The sequence below is a fragment of the Ooceraea biroi genome, chromosome 7, assembly GCF_003672135.1.
Source record: "Ooceraea biroi isolate clonal line C1 chromosome 7, Obir_v5.4, whole genome shotgun sequence".
Classification (NCBI taxonomy): Eukaryota; Metazoa; Arthropoda; class Insecta; order Hymenoptera; family Formicidae; genus Ooceraea; species Ooceraea biroi.
Window position 1 is genome coordinate 16,534,769 of NC_039512.1, and position 24,814 is coordinate 16,559,582.

General features: G+C 33.8%; 3 protein-coding genes and 1 long non-coding RNA gene across 7 annotated transcripts; 1 reads left to right on the forward strand and 3 right to left on the reverse strand.

Moving 5' to 3' along the window:
* Nucleotides 1–92: 92 nt before the first annotated feature.
* LOC105282835 lies at nucleotides 93–2,958 on the forward strand. The gene is made up of 2 exons (XR_002193549.2): nucleotides 93–224; nucleotides 1,886–2,958. It is a non-coding gene; the product is annotated as an uncharacterized LOC105282835 (long non-coding RNA).
* Nucleotides 2,959–4,638: 1,680 nt separating this feature from the next.
* Nucleotides 4,639–14,606, reverse strand: LOC105282838 (protein croquemort). Of its 2 annotated transcripts, none has more exons than XM_011345097.3 (9): nucleotides 13,966–14,606; nucleotides 7,994–8,129; nucleotides 7,761–7,918; nucleotides 7,535–7,679; nucleotides 7,246–7,449; nucleotides 6,939–7,150; nucleotides 6,241–6,535; nucleotides 6,068–6,141; nucleotides 4,639–5,744 (listed from the first exon to the last, which is right to left on the reverse strand). In XM_011345097.3, exons 1-9 carry the CDS (start codon nucleotides 14,073–14,075, stop codon nucleotides 5,477–5,479), a joined length of 1,602 nt encoding a protein of 533 aa, XP_011343399.1. In that variant the 5' UTR covers nucleotides 14,076–14,606; the 3' UTR covers nucleotides 4,639–5,476. The 2 variants fall into 2 exon arrangements, with proteins under 2 accessions (XP_011343399.1, XP_011343400.1); XM_011345098.3 differs by lacking the exon at nucleotides 13,966–14,606 and adding an exon at nucleotides 8,595–9,128.
* A 111-nt stretch (nucleotides 14,607–14,717) lies between these two features.
* On the reverse strand, nucleotides 14,718–18,654 carry LOC105282839 (intraflagellar transport protein 57 homolog). 2 transcript variants are annotated; one of them, XM_011345099.3, is made up of 8 exons: nucleotides 18,526–18,654; nucleotides 18,056–18,261; nucleotides 17,697–17,978; nucleotides 16,830–16,995; nucleotides 16,621–16,729; nucleotides 16,320–16,516; nucleotides 15,338–15,482; nucleotides 14,718–15,217 (listed from the first exon to the last, which is right to left on the reverse strand). In XM_011345099.3, exons 2-8 carry the CDS (start codon nucleotides 18,211–18,213, stop codon nucleotides 15,051–15,053), a joined length of 1,224 nt encoding a protein of 407 aa, XP_011343401.1. In that variant the 5' UTR covers nucleotides 18,214–18,261; nucleotides 18,526–18,654; the 3' UTR covers nucleotides 14,718–15,050. The 2 variants fall into 2 exon arrangements, with proteins under 2 accessions (XP_011343401.1, XP_011343402.1); XM_011345100.3 differs by having other exon boundaries at nucleotides 15,051–15,217; nucleotides 18,056–18,205; nucleotides 18,526–18,639.
* Nucleotides 18,655–20,834: 2,180 nt separating this feature from the next.
* Nucleotides 20,835–22,881, reverse strand: LOC105282841 (intraflagellar transport protein 43 homolog B). Of its 2 annotated transcripts, none has more exons than XM_011345101.3 (6): nucleotides 22,485–22,881; nucleotides 22,035–22,213; nucleotides 21,849–21,878; nucleotides 21,742–21,794; nucleotides 21,343–21,415; nucleotides 20,835–21,262 (listed from the first exon to the last, which is right to left on the reverse strand). In XM_011345101.3, the coding sequence occupies exons 1-6, from the start codon at nucleotides 22,521–22,523 to the stop codon at nucleotides 21,040–21,042; spliced, it is 597 nt and encodes a 198-aa protein (XP_011343403.1). In that variant the 5' UTR covers nucleotides 22,524–22,881; the 3' UTR covers nucleotides 20,835–21,039. The 2 variants fall into 2 exon arrangements, with proteins under 2 accessions (XP_011343403.1, XP_011343404.1); XM_011345102.3 differs by having other exon boundaries at nucleotides 21,742–21,782; nucleotides 22,485–22,878.
* Nucleotides 22,882–24,814: the final 1,933 nt, after the last annotated feature.

Consider the following 24,814-nt stretch of genomic DNA (forward strand, 5'->3'; position numbering starts at 1 on the left):
TCACGCCGCGTTGTACCTACGCTATGAATATTCCTGAATCTGGAAGGACCACAAAATATGCTCGCACGCGAACTCCACTGCATTTTTCTGGCGCAAGATTGATTTATCCTAAGTTGATAGCATAAATCAGTCCGTTTAATCTGTGGAGTGTACGGCTGTGTGGTACGCAAAATTTACCGGGTATTCAACGGATTTATTTCTGACGTCATCTTGAGCAAATTTATGTATGTAAATTTATTTGATTTTTTAATTTCTTATTTTACTCCTGAAGCTATAAAGATTTGAGGAAATCTGGAAAAATTTTAGAAAAATGAAGCGAAAGATAAAAATTAAATAAAGAGAGAAAGAACGTGATAAAATAAAATTGTGAAATAATACTTTTGAAAACTTATTATTTCGTTAAATAAAACTGAATTAAAAAATTGCCTTCTTCATAATTATACGGTAGACTCTTCTCATTTTACATTAAAAATGTTTTTGTTGTGGTTTTTAATATTACATTTTTTTGAATGTTTAAAGAAGACACAAAAGATAGCAATAGTCGATCACGAATGCAAGCTAAGGATAAAATATTTGAATATCCGCGTTGAACTTCGTTTTTTCAAGAAGAGTGATATATGGATCAGATGAAACATTTATGACTGATTGTATTCTTTGTGTCTCGTGACATTCAAATGAAAAATTTTCCTACTTCAAGATGAAGAAAATGCGATATAAATATAAAAAAGTTCTCAAATTGAATTTTTCTTAATAAAATGATAAATTTTAATAAATGATAAATGTGATCTTTTGACATTTTATATTGATTTTCTCATTTTCTCATTATATGTATTTCCATAAAGCTTGCAGAGAAAACGATTTCTTTTTATTTGTTTAGAACTCAAAAATTGCTTGACGTCTTGGCTGCGAAAAAATTTTCGTTTAACATTTGAGAAATAGATTTGCTGTGAGCTTTCGCATTCTAGTCAGAAATTGCTTTGCATTTCAACACGGTATATTGAGCAGTTAGAATTTATATTTACGAAACTAAAGGCACAATTATTTTTCAATAAATCATGTGACTTTTTTTATTTGATTTTTTTAGGGACGTTTATTCCCTATGGTTACCTACACGCTCATTCATCATCATCCATTGAATCGTTGCTGTGCTGTTATCTTATCTTCGGTGATTTATCGCACACTACATTTACTCATTCATCGCTCGTGTTAATACTCTTTCCCCTCGCTTCGTTAACATTAATTAATCTTATTCCTCAGGGGATAGAATCAGGAACAGTCGTAACATAAGGACAAAGGACAAGTCCGAGGAAAATTACAAAACCGCCGCGACAGGTTTTCGAATCCCGAAGTTTCTTGATTAATAACGTTTTACATGACGCCTCTTTCGCGATTATAAATTGCTATATCGTTTGCGATATTGTATCTTGCTATGATTTCAGAAATTCGAGGCATAAATAACTTAATATATTTGAGCATTGTTTTTTATTTTTTATAAACTTGTATAAAGTGTACAAATTAATTCGGTGCGTTTAAGTCTTTCTAATTATTTTATATCTAAATATGCCTTCTCAATATTTTAAATTTAAATATTTTCTGCACTTTGATGGATTTGAAGTGCTACTAATAACGTTTACAAATAGGTACTCCTTTATAAATCCAGCAATATAATTAAAAAAAATAGCAATAAACATGAATACCGTCAATCGAGCGTGTTTAAGACAGTACGTTTTTTACATTCCAATTAAAAGGAATGTTCTTGAAACTCAAGAATAAGTTCCTTTATTCCTGCTGACTTATAAAATATGTAAAACTGGTATTAGAGATTTCGTGATGGAAATTTTAATTTAATAAAGAATGACCAGGAACTCTCTCTTTCTCTTTCCAGGCAACCTTCGAAATTTAATAGTGAAGAAGAATAATAAAGCAGCAACTATTGGATGAGAACTTCGCGTAAAAGGTGTTCATTTCACAGTTTTGAGTTTTGTGATAGACTATTGCGATCGATTGCAGCCATTAGTGAAACTTCAGAAATGCGTTTCACATGCGTTGGATGTAAACAACAAACAGCAATATCGGAGCACGGGCATACGATCATGGTTTTGTTGCCCAGGAAAGAAAAAAGCGATTTCTTGCATCAAATTGTGTATAATGGATGATTAAAAAATAGATTTTGTATGATAGTGCTAACAATAAGTCATGGATGGATTCTGGCCAACCAACAACATCGACAGTAAAGTTCAACATTCTTGATTATCTATGTCTAAAATCCGTCCAATAATATCAAATCTGTACATAATATCCTACATCGAGGACAGATAAAGTCCTACAAATTCAAAAGAAAAGAGAAAAACGATCAACAATAAGCCGAAAAAATCGGCAAATACAGATTAACTAAACGCGCGTTTTTTATTTCTGTTTTCTAGCTTTCTGGAAAGCGCATCGTATTTTGCAACGTTACTGCCTTCGAATACTTAACAAAGGGAAGAGGTATTAATACTACCACGCCAAGCTCGCACCGCTGCAACTCCGTGTTTTACAATTCACTCTAGGATTTACATGACCTATATCCCTGCCTATGAGAGCATGACACGAAAAAAAGGAAGGAAAATAAAATACCACAAGAGTAAAATATTTTGATTTTATACAAATGTTATTCTTCTTATTAATACAACATAAAATTTGAAAAAATTCTTGCTAAATATAATGTTAAGTATTTGTAACAAAATGATTCCTATGATTCATCATTCTTTTAAGTAGAGACGTTAAACAAAAGTATAAAAATAAATGATCGCAAAATAAATGATCTCAAGGCAGTTATTAATATAATAAATTAAATTAATTAATTTTATTTATATAAAAAAATTAAATAAAACATATTACGATTTAAAAGCAGAACAATCAAACAGAATTCGCGAAAGATATAATAAAAAATGCAAAGATTATTCGCGATAGGAAGCCGAAGATACATAAAGGGGAAAGAATAGAAAATCAATATACATCAACATTCAATTAACGGCCGTTGATGGGAAAATAATGGACGACTAATAACTTGATTATAAATACCATTCGATAACAGCATAAAAAGCGGATCTTTTTGTCAGTCATAACATGAAATTATTTCTCGCTCATCTTTAGAAATGATGGAGAAACATTAAAATTTGCGATGCATAAAACTCTCGAGGCAATACAAACATTAAGAAAAAGCATCCAATGCATAAATTACTATTTGCAATGTTCCAAATCTCATCAGTAATTTTCAATATAATAGCTTAAATAATCCATAAAGACAGCTTGTACAAGCGTGGAATGTATTGTATAATATATATCTAATTAGTGACCTATAATTATTCCAGACAATATCGATTTACGGATAAAAATATTTCTATTCTAATTTTATATGAGGAAGGAACGTATTTTTTTAAGAGCTGTAATTTATCTTTAACCTGATTGTCTTAACTGTTTCATTATTCTTCGTTGAAGAAGCAATTTTAAATTGCATAAGGTTTTCTTTCACAAAAAGTAAAAAGTCTGAGCATATTGAGTTATGAGATTACTTATTTACAATAAAGATACTAGAATAAAATAACGCACGCTTTCGAACAAGTTTATATATTTTTATAACATTTTCGCGCATGTACATCTTCTTCATCGAGTATCACAGATATTTAGAATTACAAATATTAAAATTTCATTGCGTGAAAATGTAATATCTCGTCGCATCCGAAGCTACAGAAACCATAGCACGGAATAATGTGACGAATTCATGAGAACATTACACGTCGATCTCTTTCTCTGTATGCGTATTTACGGTTTTAATACATTTTAAATCTTTAAAACTGCTATTTAAATACAGATCTTTTGCAATTTCACGTAAAATAGTATTCTTATTATTCCATTGTTGCTTGACGTATTAGTTAAGGCTTTTATGTGTGATTGCAATATACTTCTCGTCGTAACCTAATTCTTACACATGCAATAAATATAAAGTAATAGCACAAATTATATGTGAAGATACAAAATTATTTTATTATTGACAACGAATAAAACTTGCAATATACATACATCAACAAACATCCTCTCCACACATAATTTCTGTTCGCGTCGCATTTATCACATGTACAGTATGTGAATATATATAAACTAAATATTTTGAGATTGTAATACACAATTTCCATTTCGTTAAACCATAACTATTTCGTGAAGAAAAAAAATTATAGTCATAATGTGTGATTGATAAAGAAATTGAACCTAAATTCATTTATGACATTTATCGATTTTCCGATTTTGAGCGTTCGACAATATCTTCTTACTAGTATTTTGTACGTAATCGAATAAAATAGCGCTATACATTTGAAAGAGTAATGCCAAATATTTGCAAGGATGTAATTTTTAGTATTTAGATGATTTATACTAAAAATTTATAAATTTCTAGTTATGCGCGCGCGTGATGATATTTTTCCAAATTAATTCAATATTTCTCTATGTAGAAATATATTATTATTTTCTTATTTATATTCTTATGTACATTATTTATATATATATATATATATATATATATATATACTTATATTATTTATCTTTTGCTATGCCTGTCTCAGAAAACTAAATTTTATATGTAATTTTAAATTTATGAGTTCAAGATAATTATAATATAATTAAAAATAATACAATTTCGTTCATACTTCTCTAATCGTTAAAATACATATACATGCCTATATCTGTTTACTTAGTTTTAAAATTTGCAAATCAAAATTAAAGATACTGTACTTTATCGATTACTTCAAAATATACATTTGAAAATGTAATTATATATAAAGCATTCTGCATATGATATATAAAAGACAGAAATATTAACAGCATGGTTTTCAAAATGGTAGCCGTTACTGCTTAAATAGCAAGCGGAATAGTCGTTGATCACAATCCTTTATTTTAAAGAAAAATTAAATGTTTAATATCTAAAACACAACTAGCCTCTTTAGTACAGAAAGTGTTAGCGATAGTAACGGATATATCGTTCTATATTGCGCTTTAACACGTTATATGTCTAATCAGAAAGATGATTTGAACATTATTTTCCCGTATCAGTTACAGCATAGATTTCAATATCGAATAAAACTATATATTCAATTTATATTTATATTATGTTATACATCTTGCATAACGTAGAAATAAATTGTCTTTTATGTCTTTCAGTTTAACATTTACAGCTTATCTATTGCATGAATGACATTATTGGTATCGATTACTTGTTGGGTCCATAACTATGCTAATAGCTAAAGTAGGCACTTTTGTACTTTTTACAATAGATTACCTGTTTTCCAATCAAGTATCTCTAAGACAATAAGACAGTCTTGTCTCAGCTCTACAAATGTTTTCAAATTAAAAAAGGGAAGCCTGAATGCAATTGTAGAGGCGATAAAGTAAAAAAAAGGAAGTAAAAATATCCTAAATCAATGGCACGTAAGAGAAAATAATACTACGCCTCACTTTTGTTCACAGTGTCGGCGTCATATTTGGATAGTAACACCTGACCTTCTTCTCCTCGCCACTTCTGTCGGATATAAGTAAACAGCCCGATGAAGAATATTAAAACTCCAATGCCCGCTATTCCGAAGCACGTTACACTACCGAGTGTCGAAAGCGTCAAGAGTAGCTTAACTTGACTCGCGTAACTGGCAGTTAAATTAGTTTCTTGAGTGAACCACAGCATAGGAACGTAAACCTTGCTTATATTTTGGAACAGTCTGAAAAATTCAGCATAAATTTAGTAAAACAGTTTCGGATTATCCATCCATTAATTTACAGAGGCGCACACACAGGAAGGCTCCGACTCGTTGATTATTATTCAAATCTAATGAGCTTTATACGACATAAAGTTGATTAGTATCATTATTCTGGTTGTACAGATATATCTAGTAATTAATAGTCGAAGATAATATTCCGGATACTCTTCCCTTTCCTAAGATCGTAATAGTCTTCATTATTTTCGAAATAGCTTATTTGTTTGCTGTTACAAAACATCTGCGTGCGCCACTGGCTATCTGTGTTGCATTCACTATTTACTCACGACATATGCTCCACTGGTTCGACCAATAGATTTAATTGCAGTTGTGCCTTGACTTGCATCGGGATACCTGTGACCTATAGAATTTTTCTCTCGTTTAATATCCACATAGCGAGGCGCGTGTCTTATCGATTTTAATTTAAGGCATAAATAATGATTATTTGCGAAACACTTACCGGTTCTACGACCATTAATAACTCGTGTTTTTCTTTATCGGGCGACATGCCCGTTATAGCATCTCTGTAGCTCGGATCCGCCAGGTAAAAGTGCGGCATACTAACGAACGCCGGTGCACCAAATTTACAAGATGAGATATTTAAGGTGCCGCTGGGTCCGCAATCTCCATTAGGACAGTAGCATCGTCTTGATGGCACCATTTCGCCATTGTCTAACATTTCCTCAGTTCCGACATATTTGTTTCCCATTAGCTCTTGAAATTGCGTTGTATTATCGAATGATAATTTCAAAGATCTGGACAAAAAAATGGAAAAAGTTTTTACTCGTAGGAGTAAATTAATATATTTGCAAATTGACTTTAAACAGCTAAATTTTATTATATTATATTTTTTATACTAAAGCGAATATTTTATATAAATAATACTTGTGCAAACATAATTCGTACAGAGTACATACTTCAATTTATCCAACACTTGGCAATGATCTTTTAATATAAAGCTCTTCTAAAAATATTATTTTTATATAAAAATAATAGCAAAATTTATTCCATTAAAATAGTATATGATTATATTATATTTGACAGAGACAACTAGAGTAACATTTTAAACCATTATTTTGACTGATCTATGTTACTTATAAATTTTATATTATTTACATAATGTACAAAAATAATTTGCATACTGCATGTTCTACTCACGTGCAAATATCGGGGACAAATATAGACACGGTGTCATTATTCGGCAAAGGCGGCCATAAATCACCAAGCGATCCATCTATTGCACCGCACGAGCCTTCGTAAAAATCTGTTCTGCTCTTAAAGTTCCATTCTTTAGATATTCCCATGCTATAAAAATTAGTTGACCCAGTGAATATGTTGAATGTGCCATCGTAAGTCTCCGAGTCATTTCTCTGCAAGAATAATCGTTAAATAAATAAAAGAAAATGGTAAGCACGAAAAAAGTGCACTACACCGGATATTGTTGAATGTTCGGTTCATTACTTACCGCGTAAAACCATCCGAATTTAGTGTACGGTAATCTGGTCGCATTCATTTTTCGCGCAATTCGCAGCAACGTATCGTCGTACCCCTCAAATAACAATTCACGTACGGATTTAGTCAGCATTAATTTCTCTCCTAGACGTACCATGAATCCGTTTGTCAGTGCACGTATGTAGCCAGGCCTTTTTCGCACGGTGTAGCCAATAGTCTATAAATGGGCATATGAGTCATGTAACACAATGCGATAAATTATGCATCAGTTTTTTTTCGAACGAAGTTACGTCATTCCTTACCACAGCGATTGGATTTAAGTTGGTTACTTTATCGGAAAGACTACCGTTGGATAGCGACTCCTCAAACAACCATATTTTCTTCCTTTGGAAAGTGACCGTTCCGTCGTTGTCATTCCACACCTCATTTACCTTATAATCAATTTCTCTGCAAAACATTTCCCTGCATAATTCTTTCCTAATCGAAATATCACCTCGTACTCTCGAAGCTTCGTGGAAATTACGTTACCGAAAGACATAGGGTCCCATCTCTTCGAAATGTGGTTTCACACCAGCACGAAACAGTTCCGCATTAGTCCAATTGAACATGTAAAATTTGAAGTACATCGGAATAGGAGTCTCCTTCCACATGTTGTAACTTACGGATGATGGCGACAGCATCAATACCTGTTACACAAACGTGTGAACCAGACATATGACTCTTATCAAAGTGCGCGTAATTTTTCTGCCTTTTGAATTTACCTTGAAAAGAACCCAGTCATATATCACAGGCCAAAGCGATCCAGTGATTACACCGAGAAGCGTTATCACCGTACCGACGATTGAAATAATCCAAATTTTTTTATTGGACCGCTCCATTTTTATCCGTGCTGCGGACCTGTAAGTAATAAACGAATATATGTAACTTTATATAGAAAATTGCAATAGTCAGTTGGGCATTAACTATGTGAACCAATCAGAAAAAAATTTTAATGATTTAAAATATTTTTACAATATTTTTAATGTATAGAAAACCCATTTAATATTGTACATATTATAGAAACTATGCATCTATAATTCATAGAACATATGGATCTCAAATACTTGCATTAAAGTGAACATTTTAATTTAAAATAGATGGATATATATCGAACATAAATTTATATTATTTTAAATATTTATTGCGACATAATATTACAAATATATATATTAACACCAGAGCTGATAAAACAATATGCATCAATTAATTAAAGCGAACATATCTGATAAAGCAGTTGTCAGATAGCTATATGATGATTAAAATAATCATTGCAGGAAGTAGGCATTTTTATGCAAGATTAATGAATTCAGATCATATACATGCCTGACTGAGCTAATAATTAATATCAAGCATTCCAGAATTGACGTCCTCTACAGTTTTCGCTTCGTTGGCGCTCATGGATTACCATAAATATTGTCCCTTACGTCATCGTATCGCGTATACATCAGATTGGACATAAACAAGTGATTGTAATTTTATCTCCACAAAAATGGTAATAATCGTGATCGGCCTTCAGCAGTCAAGCAAAGTCGAATCTATCGTGCATACACTGGCGAATGTTAACCTATTTCGTCGCGTCTATCTTGCTATGTAGACAGTCGCGCGAGCGGAACGAGAGGAAAATCGTTTCGCTTTAAAAGACTCGAATCGCGATTCCCGTTACACGTCAATCGCGAAAGGCCGCAGTTTTTCAAATACCAGCAAAAAAGTCGCATAGCGCACCCCTCGAGCGCGTCGGAAGACTGGACTGGAGCAGTACGAACTTTGCGCACATACGCGACTGCACTACATTACACTTTCTGCACTCGAGCAACAGTATCGTGCTTGTGAAAATTGTAATTTATCTTTCTTTCTAATACATGCAATGTTACTGTACTTTTATTAATTTAATATGTTAAATAAAAATAAATTAATATCTTAACACAATATTGTTAAATAAAAATAAATTAATATTGCAATATATACATCCCAGGCAGCACACATTGGTTTCAAAACCGTTTCATAAACGTTTTGCCGTAACGTTTCATAACCATTTTATTGAAACGTTTATTTAGGAGAAAATGTCCAACGAAAAAACGTTAGGAGAAACGTTTCTTTTTCGGCAAAAAAACCTTTCAGAAACCATCAGAAAAATATTTATCAATTCTATATATCAGTGCCTCAAAGATAGACAGAGTTAAGTCACATTTTTGTAAACAACTAGATCTTTATATTTTATGAATTACTCTCTAAATTTCGTGTAGTGGAATCTCACTCTTTTGAAATATCACTTCAAGCAATAGTGATCTCAAAAGTTTCAAAAGAAAAGAAGAAGAAAAGAGTATTGGATCGGTTTTCCGGATGGTTATTTATAAGGTGATAACACAAATGTTACTTGCGAGAACGTCACGTCTGGCCCGGCCATCTATCGGTCGCTTGGTGAATCAGAGGTGGGAATCACACACACTTGTGTTGATTTTGTCTCTTGTTCCATAATCGAGTACATTGAAACGTATGATGCAAAAATAATTAATACTCGCAAAGTAAGTAGCAATTACTATTTTTTCTATATCAATTATATAATTTCAAATCAATTTAATAAAACACATTTTTTGTTTCCGTGGAAACGTGAAAAATACGGTTTTAAAATTGAGGTCTAAAAACGGTTTCTATTTAAACCGTTTCTTAAATGGTACTTTATGTTTCTTAGACATTAGATACGTCTAAGAAACATATATTAGGCTAACATGTGCTGCCTGGGATATATTCTAACGAAGTAACAAAATTCAGCATTGAAGATGATAAACTGCAATTTCGAAATTTTGACGCACAAAACTGGAAAGCGGCAGAAAATAACAACGAAAGACAGATGAGAAAGCAGATTAAAAAATAATCTCGCACGTACGATTAAGCAGTCTTTCGGTACACGTGTTTCTTTGTCGCGCTGCACTTTATCTCGAAAATTTCGAAAACTCGAGATCTGTCGTTACACTCTAATTTCGTGATTTTGCAAACGATTTTTCATACTCTAAGAAAGCAACATACATATGGCGGACGGGCCTTACCGGGCCCGTCAAAAATGCACCAGAGGGATGATGACTGCACGATATTCGCGCGAAAACACTTACCGCACGGATGTCTGCGAAGTGGTCGCGTATCTGCGCGTCTGAGGACTCTCCATGGCCACTGGCTCTTGAGTATTTACTGGGATAACCATGTTATCTCGCTTTTCTTCTCTCTTTTTTTTTTAAATCCTTTAAAACTTCTAGAGAGACGCGACAGCAACTCGGTTTACGAAGAACTGATTACACGCGGTGCACGCACGCTAAGCGCGAGTGCGAATCCTCACGTTTCTCCTTCACGAATAATCATAGCAATCATACTTCTTCGAATTCCTCGCGATGGATGTTCAAAGTTTTAGTAATTTCCGTGAATTATCTGCGCGCGGATAACGCGCGTACGTGCATCCTGATCGAGTCGAAAGAACTATCTCGCGCGAAACCCGGTCACCGATTGGGGATATCAGCGATCGTGCGAGAAGCCTCGAGCCGGAAGAGCGCGTCGACGTGGAATTAGATTTCAATAATACCGAATGCCGATAAAAATATAAGAAGGGACAACGTTCTTTTTCTTATCAAACTGAGTGAGATAAGGTCGCCCCTGGACGACGCAGGAATACGACTGGGGGTATTTTTCCAGCTTTCTGCTTGAAAACGCGAGGATTGTATTCTACACAGTATTCGACACATCCCAACATCGCTTCACGCTGGTGCCTAATACAAAGCCTTTTTCTTCTTCAGAAGAAGAAACGGGCGATGACGTTTTCTTTTATCCGTGATGTAAAAATATCGTTTTCATAATGACAGCCAATGACAACACCTCGATGTTATTCATCATTTCTATAATCGTAACTAAACAGCTTCTCGAAAGAGTCGGAAACGAGTCTGCGACAGAATATGTTGCGCATAAATATATACTCATTTGCGTGTTCGTCACGCATGGAACCGTGACTAATCATTCAGTGGAATAACAGGATCACACGATGAACATCAGGATCAGCATCAAGGAAGCAGAATTGACATAATAGGATGATACATAATGTGCATGTTTATCAAATGTATATCGCGCGTCCGTCGCTCAAAGTTCAGATGTATTTGAAAGATCACAGCCGCGTGAGTGATATGCGATTATAAACGAGCCGACAGATCACACGCGTTGTTGCAGATAACAGCGCGACAGAAACTTTTAATTAAAGAAAGATGAATCAATACATGTTACTTCTCTTTCGAGGATATCGTCATTTCTGTGTCATTGTAAATATTCATTGCCCCTAATCAGTAATAAATATTTATGCTGACATGGAAAGTGCCCAGATAGCCAAGTCTGCCGAAAGCAGATGATGCCAACTATCCGCTATCAACTATTGCCAGCCGAAAGACAACAAATTTGATACAGAAGTTGTTGTTAACGATTAATTCGACAAATTGGTGCGAGAAATGTAACGGAGCTTGCTCACAAGATCTAAGAACGGATTGGCGGCAGAAACCGAGCAGAATCTGCAAACATGGCTCGAAGTCGGATTGTCGACAGAAACCGAGCAAGATCTGCGCGCGCGGAATCTAACGGCAGATTGGCAGCAGAAACCGAGCAAGATCTGCGCGCGCGGAATCTAACGGCAGATTGGCAGCAGAAACCGAACAGGATCTGCAGCTTTTGACAGTATTCAAATTTACACGGCTATGAATATGTGTTTTCGCTGCGCACCGCTGTGCGGTGCACGCGTCGAGTTCTTACTCGATGTTACGATTTAGCCTAACAGTTACATAAGTTAATACACGCGCCTTGGCACGATAATATTAATTTTTCTGAAAATTTTTGCACTTGCGGCACGGAGGCTCCCATGGACAACGTCCATGTAGTTCGCGCACGCCACGAGCAATCTGAAGTTCGAAAGCAAAATTCGGACTTGAGATTAGAATAAATTAACAATAAGAGAGATTATGCAACGAACTGTCAGAAAGACACATCGAGCCAAATGTACTTTAATTTAACAAACAAACAAATGCGTTCTTTTAACAATTTATAGTGTGTTAAAAGTAAACACATGCTTTAATATATCGTGAATATGAATGGCCAAAAGCTGCAGATTCTGTTCGGTTTCTGCCGTCAATCTGCCGTCAGATGTTAACAGATCCTGCTCGGTTTCCGCCGCCAATCTGCCGTCAGAGTCTGTTAGCAGGCTCTGCTGGCGGATCACTATCCTAATGCGGACGTAACGGATGCCAATTTGCTATCAACTTCTGCAGTAATCTGTTGCCAATCTGCTGGCAGATTGCACACATTTTGCTTACTGGGTATATACATATCGGGACCGAAAAGTCCGTGCGCGGATTTTTTAGCAAAATTTAAACGCAAAACTTTCTCTTAATTCTTAATACAATATAAATCCTAAATGATTACTGTACAGTATGTTGAAAAGAATATTTATTTTATAAAATTTATAACTAGAGGTACTAAACCAAATTCTTTAATAAAAAGTGTCATTAGCATTGGGTTTTGAAACAATATAGTAATAATAACATAAGTTTCATCGAATTCGGACAAGGAATATAATACCAAATTAAAATTTTACGAAAACTTATTTGAAATTCAGATAAGAATATTATTTAATCATCTGTTTGCTGCACGCGAATTTGATAATTTAAATTTAAATTTATGAATCTCTCCATTTTTAATACAAAAATTACAGCTGTTTCTTTATTTTTGCTAATTATAATTAATTAATTTACAAAACGTTGATTTAAATCGTTATGTAATTAACGAAAGTTATCCTTTTTGGAAAAAAAGTCAAAGATTTAGAATAACTTTGTTTGATTAATTATCTCCACAGAAATATTAATTTTAGTTGTAAGAATTAATCGTGATTGTCCTGTTATAATGTTTATATGACATACATTGTGGGTAAATATAATATAGGAATATAAAGAAATTGTTACAACGTGAAAGTGAAAGTAACGAAGAGAAAATATCTCTACGGCAACTGCGCATCGCAATTTGATGGAAAGAAAGCTATCGTATCCTGCTACAAGATAGAGAAATAATACCAGCATGTTTCGTTCAGAGCCGGATGTATATACGTATAGAGTTTCCATCAATATTCCTTTTCAAATCATATTTCAGCCTTTTATTTTAAACAACGTATAAGGATTGACAAAATAATTATCAAAGTAATCGAAATCTCTTTACATAATAACTTTCTTACATAACTACTTTCATTTTTTTTATTAAGAGAAAATTCTTTAACAGACTGTTTCTTTATAAAAAAAAAAACCAAACAAAAATATATATGACAATCGTAGTCGTTAGACTTGTTTTTTCCTCATTGTTTGTGCTAGTAAATCCGATTAAAACTTGAAACTTCAGCAGTCTCTAATTAGAAACGCTCGTCCGACAAATTCTTTCGTGCGCGGCAAAACGATAAAAACGAGATGTGTCAATCGTTGAACCGATAAGAGTATGAAGTTCACGACTCGAGTGTAATTTTAGTAAATAAATTTTACGGCGATTGTATAAGATAATCGAGATCCCTTGATAAATATACGATCATTAATATCTCATATCATCTCATCTTGACAATATCGATATTAAAAGTGATAAAGAGCTCGATAAGAAATAAGAGTTCGAAAGATTAGAGAAAAACAGTATTTTTACTTACCTATCATTCGTTGAGATTATTAATCCTCGGCGGAGTCGAAGTGCACCTCTTTTTTCTTGCGCTGTTCTCCTTATTCGCTCAGATCGGATCGCACTTTGCAACGCGCGCATTCGCGCGAGTTCACGAACCGACTGCGTTGTCCATAAGTCGTCGCGTGACGCGGCCTCGCACGAGTGAAGCACGCATCGCTTATGCTTCTGTGTTACATGTTCATGTATCTCGTGGCATACAAAAGCAATCGACGCGCTCCCTCAAGGCCGCATGCACAAGATATGCGAAACATACTTAAATAATGAGGATACAAATTTAAAAATACCCTCCTTTTACCTGTATTATTTATATCGGTATCGACCGCAATTATCTTTGCAATATCACGAATTCTCATGGCAAGAACATGTAACAAAAGTAAAAAAACGTATAATCAACACTAATCAATTATCCATAGTTTTATCTTAATGTCCTATAATTGATAGTACTGTAGAATGTGGTTTCTGATATTTAAATAATTTTAAATAATTTCGAGTAAACGCAGAGAGATATGCAACTGAATATTATTTCTGACAGCTTTGCACACTAATAGATAAATGCTAGAAAAGTTGATCATTTAAATACAATTTTAATAAAGCTACAATTATTTTTATTTATCCGATGTGCATTATAGGACAAACAAAATTAGTTAAAAATATTTTACCCCTATCAGAACTGAAGTAATTTACAGAAGGAAAAGTTCTCCAACAAGTACCGTTTGAAAGTAATGATAAAAACACTATTTATTTAACATGGGCAAAATAAAATTTGAACAATTGTTTTACCATCATATTGATTTCTGATTACGAGCTATGTATAAATGTACAAAGTGCTAACAAAACAGCTCGTACGTTTTATATTGCAAACGACATAGTCGGTGTGTTCTACATAAATTACGTTATAGTAACATTATTAGTGGCAGAGCGTATTTGGACCCACAGTAATTAATATGCACGTATGCAAAAGACTAGACTCCACACGTACATATCACATTGGACGGAATAAGACGTATTAAATGCAAGCAACAAAAAAGAAAAAACAGGAAGGTAAAATATGATTTAAATTATTACTGCAGTATTCGTGTTGTTCATGTCCTCACGCAATTGCGTCCGATCTCGTACCCTCGCACACATCAAGCTATACTCCAACACACCGATCCGAATATTCATCTCAGAAATCTCATTTTTCATCTTCGTGATCGTCTTCTTTATGTTGATCAGTGGTGCTGCAAGTATTTTAATCAACGATATATAATGAATATCTGAAAGCCTTTGACGTATTTCGATTTTCCAGCTAAATTACGTATTAAAATACTTCAATGAATGATGTTTTAGTGTATACTTACTTCCATCGGTCATGCTAGATCCCCTTTCATCCATCTCTCTTTTCACGTACTCTAATTCCTCCATCAGTTTATTAAGCACCCGTGTTCGTTCAGTAACACCGCCACTAACATCCCTATACTGTTCCTTGACTTTCGACAGTTCTTCCTAAATTAATTATTATTTATATATCACTTTATAGATAATATTATTATCTATAAATCGGTTTACGAAAAGATCATTTTACTGAATTTTGTACGAAAATCCTAAACACGAAAAGTTGCAAAATGAGAGCCTGATCAATCGAGAACATCGGATGCGAAGCGCCAGCTTTCAAAAAGATGCTACTTTGCATCTGGTGAGAGATCAAAAATATAATCTATTACGAGTTACTGCATCCAGATCAAATGGTTATTGCATCAACAACTCATCCCGTTTGAGCGATAAAGTGGAACGATAAAAGTTATCAGAGAATTCGGAGAAGTCATTCTATAGCATGACAACACTCGATCACGAAGACGGAAAAGTTCTCGTTAGATTAATCTCTTCGCACGGCGTATTGATCAGACTTAGACCCTTTACATTATCACTTGTTCTAACATGATAATCATTTCACAACTCTAGAAGAAGTCGGTAAAGGGATCAATAATTTCTATCGATTCAAAATTGCCAAACTTTTATCAGCAGACTCGTCAGCTACCTCGTCAAGCGAAATGGTCAAAAATAATAGAAAGTATTTCGATTAAGGTTGTTCTTGTTTTTTTTATAGATAAATCTTATATTGCATAAGTAAAAGGCATTTAATTTATTTATATTAATAGATTTAATAGACGCACCAGACCAAGATATTGATCGATAAAGAAGCGAACCCATGAAGCAAATCAAATAATATAAGACGTATGCTTGTGAGCATTTTCGAATTGAACAGAAAATTGTATCACCACATTTCTACAAACAATGACAGACGGAGGAATAAAAAAATGTGTAAATTATACGTAAACTCACCTGCAACGAGCGGTAGTCTGTCAAAGAGGACTCAAGTTGTCTGTTAAGATACGTTTCTCTAGTTTTGACTTTATCCAACGTATTTTCGATATCGGTGTGAATTTTATTCAAATGAGCTTTCGTGCCACTTAAATCGGTGGTAATGTTTGCACGTAATTGTTTCATCTGTTCGAGATGCGATCTCCAGTCTCTTGAATCTAAAGATAAATGCGCAAAATAAGTCGCCATAAATTAATAGTTTATTTTTCCATTTTCTAGTTTTAACATCTTGAATAAATAGTTGATAAAAAAATTGAGATACCCGTCTTTATGGTCACTTTCAAACGAGGTAGGACCTTCTCCAATTCCAATTGCCATTCGTCCCTATTGGTTTTAGATTCCAAAATACTGTCCGGCTTTTGTATTTCATTCTGAAAAATAAAAATAATCATACAGAATCATTGATGTCAATAACTGTAATGATGTCACAACTATAATAATTTTTAATTTTGACAATACAATTTTACTTACGGTATTTTGACCGTAGAGCTTTGTGATATCATCTATATGCAAAATATCTTGATCATCGTCATCGTATTCGGCAATCATTTCTTCTTCCACTTTCTCTAAAATTAATTCAGCATCGTCGTCTTCGATATCGGGCTCTGGTGTAAGCTCCTCAGGTGGAATACTCACCCTGACATTTTGTTTAGTTACAAATAAAAATATATTTAGAGTGTGTTCGGTAATTAGTACAAAGGAAAATTTCCATGTAAAAAAATTAATAAAAAATGTAGAATATTTTTTTCACACAAAGTTTCCGTTTTTAAGAGAAAAACAGTTTTCAATATTCAACGAGTACGCGCGTATTTAAACTTGAGTTCTCAAACTCTGAAATTATTGTAGCTTTTTGCAATTATTCAACACTTGTAATAAACAATAAATTTGACATGACTCTATAAATAAACTTCGAGCAACGTCAGGTCTGGTGGCAATCATGCTATTGTTCCCGTGTGACCCAACCAACAGTAATAATTCATTTAAATACAAATGCGTGCAGAGTTAGCATGTAGCAAGGTCCGTTGAGTTCAAACGTAGTTAACCCTCTGACTGCGGCCCATCCGAGAGCAAGACACTCGATGCATACGATGGAGCTGAGTTGTATGCTATATTTTCACTTTCACGACACAAGTCGCTCATGAATTATATAAGAATTATATACGTTTTCTTCGCTCGAAAATAAAGCCTTGTATGAAAAATCTGTTCTACATTTCGATTAATCTTTTCATGTGAAATCACTTGCTTTCTGGTTGTATTACCTTGTACATGTGACACACGTCCTATATATAACGTACATAATTTTATAAAAAGAATCAAGTTATAATAAAAATTAGTTACCTCTTCCATTTAAATTTTTGCGTCTTTAAGGCATTATCAGCCAAATGATCTAACACATAAATCGCATATTCCCCAGTACCCTGTTTAAGCTTGTTGGGTGGAAATTCCACAGGCACTTCAATCTCTCTAAGGTAATCCAAAATTAAAGCTATTGTGGAATTAGGATCATCTGATTCTTGTGGCATCTCAAAGCTTTTCCCAGTCTTTTTGATCAACCACGCAGCGAGACAAGTAAATGTATAAAACTGTTCCCCAGGATTTGTTGGGATCACAAAGTAGTGCCTGTTTTTAGATTTACGATTATTTTTCAAGCAAGAAATATATAGGTATAAGGCACTTTATTGCAATATTCTGTTTACCTGCTTATTGGTTTCATCTTTAGCTCTTGTACAAATTCTGCATCGTAATTTAATAATTTCAGCTTCTCCAACAGATCTTCCATCGTAACATTTATGACATACGATGCTGATGGGGCAAGCCCATCCTCCACGATGATCTTTTGCGTATCTCTAAACATGTTGCTACAGTTTGTGTCTTTGATATATGGCGTAACTCAATTACATATCTTAAAACAAAGTACTAATTATTTAAATCATATTTTAAAATTTGAAAATTCATTACGGCCAAAGTTGAAATTTTCAATCGCATTTTTAATTGGGAGATTATTTCGTAAATTAATTTTATACTTTAAAGAAGGAAATATAGCGTAACGATAACAAACCGGCGGCTTTGTACCGTTTGATATTTACTGCCAAATATTTCTAATACATTACAGACAGCAAACTTTGTATACCATAATAAAAACGTAATAAAAACTAAAAAAACTTACGGAAATTGACGAATATTTAATTAATTGTCATCACGTCGCCAGCAATTATTCAAAACACTCATGACTCACATCACGCAAGGTTCACCCACTTGCGAGCATAGCCCAGCATAGACGACATCGTAAATATGGATTTTATACAATCCTGGAAAAAAATCGATAAAACCTCTACATTCGATGCTTGGTCGTCTCATTGAGCAAGTGAATGGGCAATGCGCCAATCAGAAGTGGATATCAAATACTATACTCCGCATGAGTAATTGTATTATCAGCGATTTTATAAGTAATTAATCGAATATTCATCAAGATTAAACAAAATAATAGCGAAACCATCACCTTGATTTGCATCTTACTAATAGTTACTTTGTAAGTTCCAAACAACCGTTTGTCCATTTCTACATTCTTATAAATGCTTATTTATAAGAATATAATTTATAAATAATTTAATAATTAATAATAAAATAATAATTTAATAATTTAATAATAAATAATTAATTTAATCGTTAGCTACGTCCGATTACGTTTAATAATAACTCACGTATAACTAATTTCATGCTTTATTTCTACAGTTGCGTTTGGAGCTTTCACCATTGACATTAGAATACATAGACGGAGCCTTAGCTATCGAAGAAGGTGAGGGGGAGCCTGATATTCGCGGTAAGGGGGAACTGGGAACTGCATGAACTTCGGTCGAATTCGGTTACGTTCGGCTAACGTTCGGCTAATGGTTCAGTTGACGGAGCTCCTGCTCACATGTTGTGCTCGTGCTTATTGTATTGATATCTAAAGTGATTATGACCTGTTGGATTTCTATCAGTGACATGAGTTTTGTGTATTTGGCTGCAATAATCGTATAAATAATAAAAATTCTGAACAATTAGAAAAAGAAAAAGCTGCAAACAGAAAGTTTTCATTCCACTTGTAAGTAAATTATTTGAAACCTAGATTAGGTTATAGTTATGTTAATAAGAAATTATACGTAATTTTATTGAGTAAGTAAAGCGAACTAAATGGTTTGTTGACTTGATTTACATTATTATCAAATAATAATGAAACAGGTATGACGCCAATTATTTTATTATATAGTTATATTTACAGTTGTAAAATAATAAAAATAATAAATAAATAAATAAATTTACAAGTATGTGTGTTCTATATTGTATTTTATATTCTATTGAATTTCTTTATGTATATGCGCATGTAGATCAAGAGTTCTCAACTCTATTTACCTTTCAAAGTGTTTCTCTTTTTGCAAATTTTTACACATTCTAGATACGGTTTAGTTTCATAAAGCAAAAAAACACTTTTATTTCCATTTATTATTTAATATATATATATAAAATTATTAAAATAGCGTTCGCGATTTGTCAAAAATAAATGTTCTTCAAACATTTCCATAAAAATCTCATTGCGAATTGCTGATGTCGATGGAATTGTCACGCAACGCCGAACATAGCCGAACCGCTAACCACGGAATTACCCGAAGTTCATGCCACCCCCCTTACCGCATTTATCAGCTTCCCCTCTGAGAAGGCTCCGTCTATGTATTCTAATGTCAATGGCTTTCACTGATTGGCCTTGTCCCGCTGGCATGGACTATTTCCTGATGCGTTCTCACTTATGTTTTCATACCCGATAGGAAGACCGGCAGTGCGCGCCACTAGATGGCTACCAGCTTAACAGCGAGTGGCTTTGTGCTTGATATTTTAATTTAGCATAATCGAATTCTCATTAAAAGTAACAACTTAGTTTTTAAAGCAGTAAAATGTTTTACAGAGGTGCGTGGGAAGCAATGTCTCTCGCCGATATCGAGCAATTATGTCAAAGATAAACATCGGTTTCTCGCATGCACACTTGCATATCCACGTTACAATATATAAGACTCTCAAATAGAGGCCTAGCGGAAGTGTGTGCTAGTGATGGCACAGCTGAACATTGATCGCTAACGTAAATCTTATGGCAGATCTGCTCAGTGGGTGTTGTCACGTTGTCGTAAGCTTCAAGTAGCTTGGTGTGTCAGGCTCCCGATTGCGCGTGCATCTTCGTGGTTTTCGCAATCTCGGATTTGCACGCCTGCACGGTCGAGTCCTTCACGTCGCTCCTCGAAGTACCGCGATTTCCAAATTGGGGGGCAATCGAATAGGTCAGACGAGGTAATTTGTCGCTTCCATATACAGGCACTGTAGATTGCAGTATGCCCTTTTTTTGGATTCCTTTTAAATATTTATTTTCAAAGGAATACCTTAAAATAACAACACCATGACGTTACAAAATTATGCTTTTGGTATCATAATTAAGGTTAAAGTCGGCAATTATTCTTTACTTTTTATTTTTGAATAAGACAATAAATGTGTGAAGTGAGCGGAGAAAACCTTTGCACCCATAAACATTTATAATATTTAATACAATTAAATAAATATTTAATAAATTTAATAAACGATGCATGCCACTAAAATGCCTCTGGCAGAGTAATGAGACTGCGATAGAAACAAAAAGCAGAGAGTGTGCGGATATTTTTTAAGCTTCTATTTTCTTTTGCGTTTCACTATTAATTTCAGAAGAAATTTGCGTAAATAGAAGATTCCAATTCCAAACTTCGTCGGGTTCCTTCACTAAATTTTCATTGTACAATTTATCAGCGAGAACAGAAAGGCTAACACCATCTAACGATGTAAATGCTGCGTTCTTCACCAAATCAGTATCCAGTTCCTCGTATGCAGTCACTCTGTTGGCATTAATCCTGAAAATAATATTTATAGATCTAATAGCTTGCAATTAATTTGATCATCTGTACTTTGATAAGGATGGATAATAACTTACGCAGGGACACTTGCAATCTCAGATGAGACATTATCCTCCTGAATTTCATCCAAATCTGGTATGACAGGAATATCTACAAACGCAAAGATTAATGTCAAAACAAAATATAAAAAATACAACAAGGATTTAAAACTTTTTCAGTCTCTCTTCATCTGTGTATTCTTTTGGTACAGAATCATAGGAATATAGCTAGGAATAGTGAGGGTCGTTTGATAAGTTCTTAGAAAATTTATGAAATGGTGGCATTAATATCAAATTAACATGATAAATGACGTATATACATATAAATACCTATATATTTTCCAAGGATTTATTTAAACGACCCTTGTAATGCAAAACGAAATATTAACTTAGTTAATATATAAAACTGTGAGCCCAATTAATTCCAAATCAGCTTACCGTCTTCTTGCCCCTCTTTCTCGATTGCTCGGAAACGTTCCCTAGAGAGCAGTCTGTCAATGATTACAGATAATTAATATTGCCTCGTTTTATTTCATTATACTCACTGTTCAATGACATTTGGTGCCATTCTTGGCCTATAAAATAAGAAAGGATCTTATGCTTATTTTGTCTAAACTGAACCAATTTTACACTTAGAGTTTATTTTATTTTATTTTCTTCTTATTTATCTATATAATTATCTACTTTAAAATATACATAAGCTCAACTTTGTAAATACTAAATTTACATACTTGCCACTTTTTAATTCATCACCCCAGCCAGTTTTCCTGGAACGCGGCGGTACTACTGGCCTCTGTGCAGGTATAGACTTTCCAGATGACAGAGAAATAGGACTTTCTAGTGGATCATCGTCGGATTTATTATCTTCCTGCAAGTTTTGACCAGCACGTCTCCCTAGGCGGGGTATCAACTAAAAATTGATTCATATATTTCATGCTCCAAGCCACATAATCTTTACTTACCATTACTTTAAAATGATCAACTGTTATATTTTTAAATAATTAAATCTTTCATTGATTCTATCACAATATAGGAAAACCAATGAAATGAATTTTCTTAACATTTTGTCCTATCATTTTATGCATATAACATTGAATCTTTTGATAAAAGGTATTCAGAATATTTCTAAAAATTTGTAGAATTAAGAGATTACACTCTTCAAAGTGTCTTCAAAGAATTACCTTCTTAGAAGTGACTTCAAGATCGTTAGCCCAGTCCATTTTGTTTGCAACGTAACTTTTTAACGCACTTTCGAAAAACAAGCATCAAAAATGGAAAGAGCTATATTGAAGGCAACTTCAAAATACACTGTATAACAGTATAATACATTTGATCAGTAAATGACAATTTATTGGTTATGTTTGCGAATGGTAACCATGACAACACTACTCTTTTAATGAACTTGCATTGAAGTGTAATCGTGCACTCATATTCATTCAATAGCTTTTTGTGCGTAAAACAAGGTAGTAAAATTTACAAATGTGGCTCGGGAAAAATTAATAGGTTAAATAATCGTTAAAAGCACGGTCTTACATACAGGTCTGGAAACTACCTCTAATTTCAGTGGTGGGAGTATGGCCGCATTTTGAAGACACATTTAGTTTTTAGCATAACCACTACTCGTCGCTGTCATCGATGTCCGCAGATAAATATAACCTGAAAAACCGGAGATAAGAACCCACGTGTGTTCGTGACTCTTATTGAAAAACGGTTATTGACTACAAAAGTTATCGAAACGTTTATTGAAATGACGAAATGGTGTGCGGTACCGAATTGCAAGACCGGCAGTAGAACCGAGCAGAAACGTTCTTTATTTCGAGTGCCGAAAGACATTGTTACTTGGAAAAAGTGGGAAAAAGCTATTACCCGCAAAAATAAAATAAAAAGATAAAGGACAGATTTAAACATAAAATCCTGATGGAAAAAATATAATAAAATTTTGCTAAAATGTATTTGAAAATCTCTATCAATTGATCCCGGTTCATTATCATTTCATCATAAATTTTCAAACTTTTGGAATATTAGATATAAAATTTATAATAAAATACGAAAATTTATAATAAAATATAAAAATTTATGATGAAATGTTAATGAATCGAGGTCAATTGACAGAGAGTTTCAAATACATTTCAACAAATTTTATTACATTTTTTTCCATCACGGAAGGATTCGTTTTTATTCACACTTAATTTTGAGAATAAAAACTTAATTTTATTTCATATACATATTTCACTAATTCATTTAGGTAAAACTGAAGGAGACGGGTCCTCCTCACTGATTTCCTTCTAACTTTGTAGAAATGTATATTTTGGTCCTAAAAAAAGATTGCGAGAAGGAAAATCGTCGCTCTCAAGTAGAACCAAAGTTAGAACGTACTGAAAAATGAGTTTCGGGGTTAGGAAATCTGTCATACCGGCGGTGTACAGGGACAGCGCAAAGTGACCGGGCATGCGTATATTCTCTGCTTTAATGATTAGAACAAAAGCTTTTTTTTATTCATTCTTTTTTATTACACTTCTGAAGTCACTTGGAAAAGATTCATTATATCCTTTATTTTATTTCCATTGTCAATAACCACAATTTGTAAAGAGATGTTGGATCTCAAGTTTAATCCAATAAACAAATCTTAAAATTAAATATATTCTTTTGCAGTTTTTACTTTCGAATAAAGTAGAGAATAATTTCTATTTAACTGTGATTTTGATTTTGGTTAAAGCAGAGAAAACTGTGTATTTAACTATTTGTGCTTTTGGTTATTTACTTTAACGATTCGATTTATATTAACAATTCACTGCTTTAAACAATTTTATGTAATATACATGCATAACAACGCGCATGCTCGGTCAGTGTGCACTACGCTCGTAGACCGCCGGTATGACAGATTTCTTAACCTCGAAACTGTCATTTTTCAGTAAGCTGTAACTTTGGTTCTATTTGAGAGCGACGATTTTCCTTCTCGCAATCTTTTTTTAGGACCAAAATATGCATTTCTACAAAGTTAGAAGGAAATCGGTGAGGAGGACCCGTCTCCTTCAGTTTTACCTTCATTTATAGTCTTAAATTATTTAAAGCGTTATTAATTTATCATATTGTTTCGTGAAGACTGCGAGTGGAATAAAGACAGACAGATATTCCCCCGGCCTCTGACGTCCCTCGTCAGCCTGCGAACATCGATCGGAACGCTTCTAGTGGCTACTAAAGAAATAAAAAGTGACACACAAAATGATCCATCTCCACCTCTGAAGTTTCCAGACTAGGGCCATCTAATCTTTTCCCCTAGGATGGAAAATGAAAAATGAAAATTTCGCGTGAATTTTAACGTTATGATTTACTGCTGAAATGAAGAAATTTTCATTTCTCATTTTCCATCCTAGGGGAAAAGTTACGTGATAGATGCCCTGTATATAAGACCGTGGTTAAAAGTACGGTGCAAGAAGTTACCATTCGCGCTTCTTTAATGTTTAGGACTCCGGCCGTGATGGGGCAGCAGTAGCGACGCATGCGTAGCGGC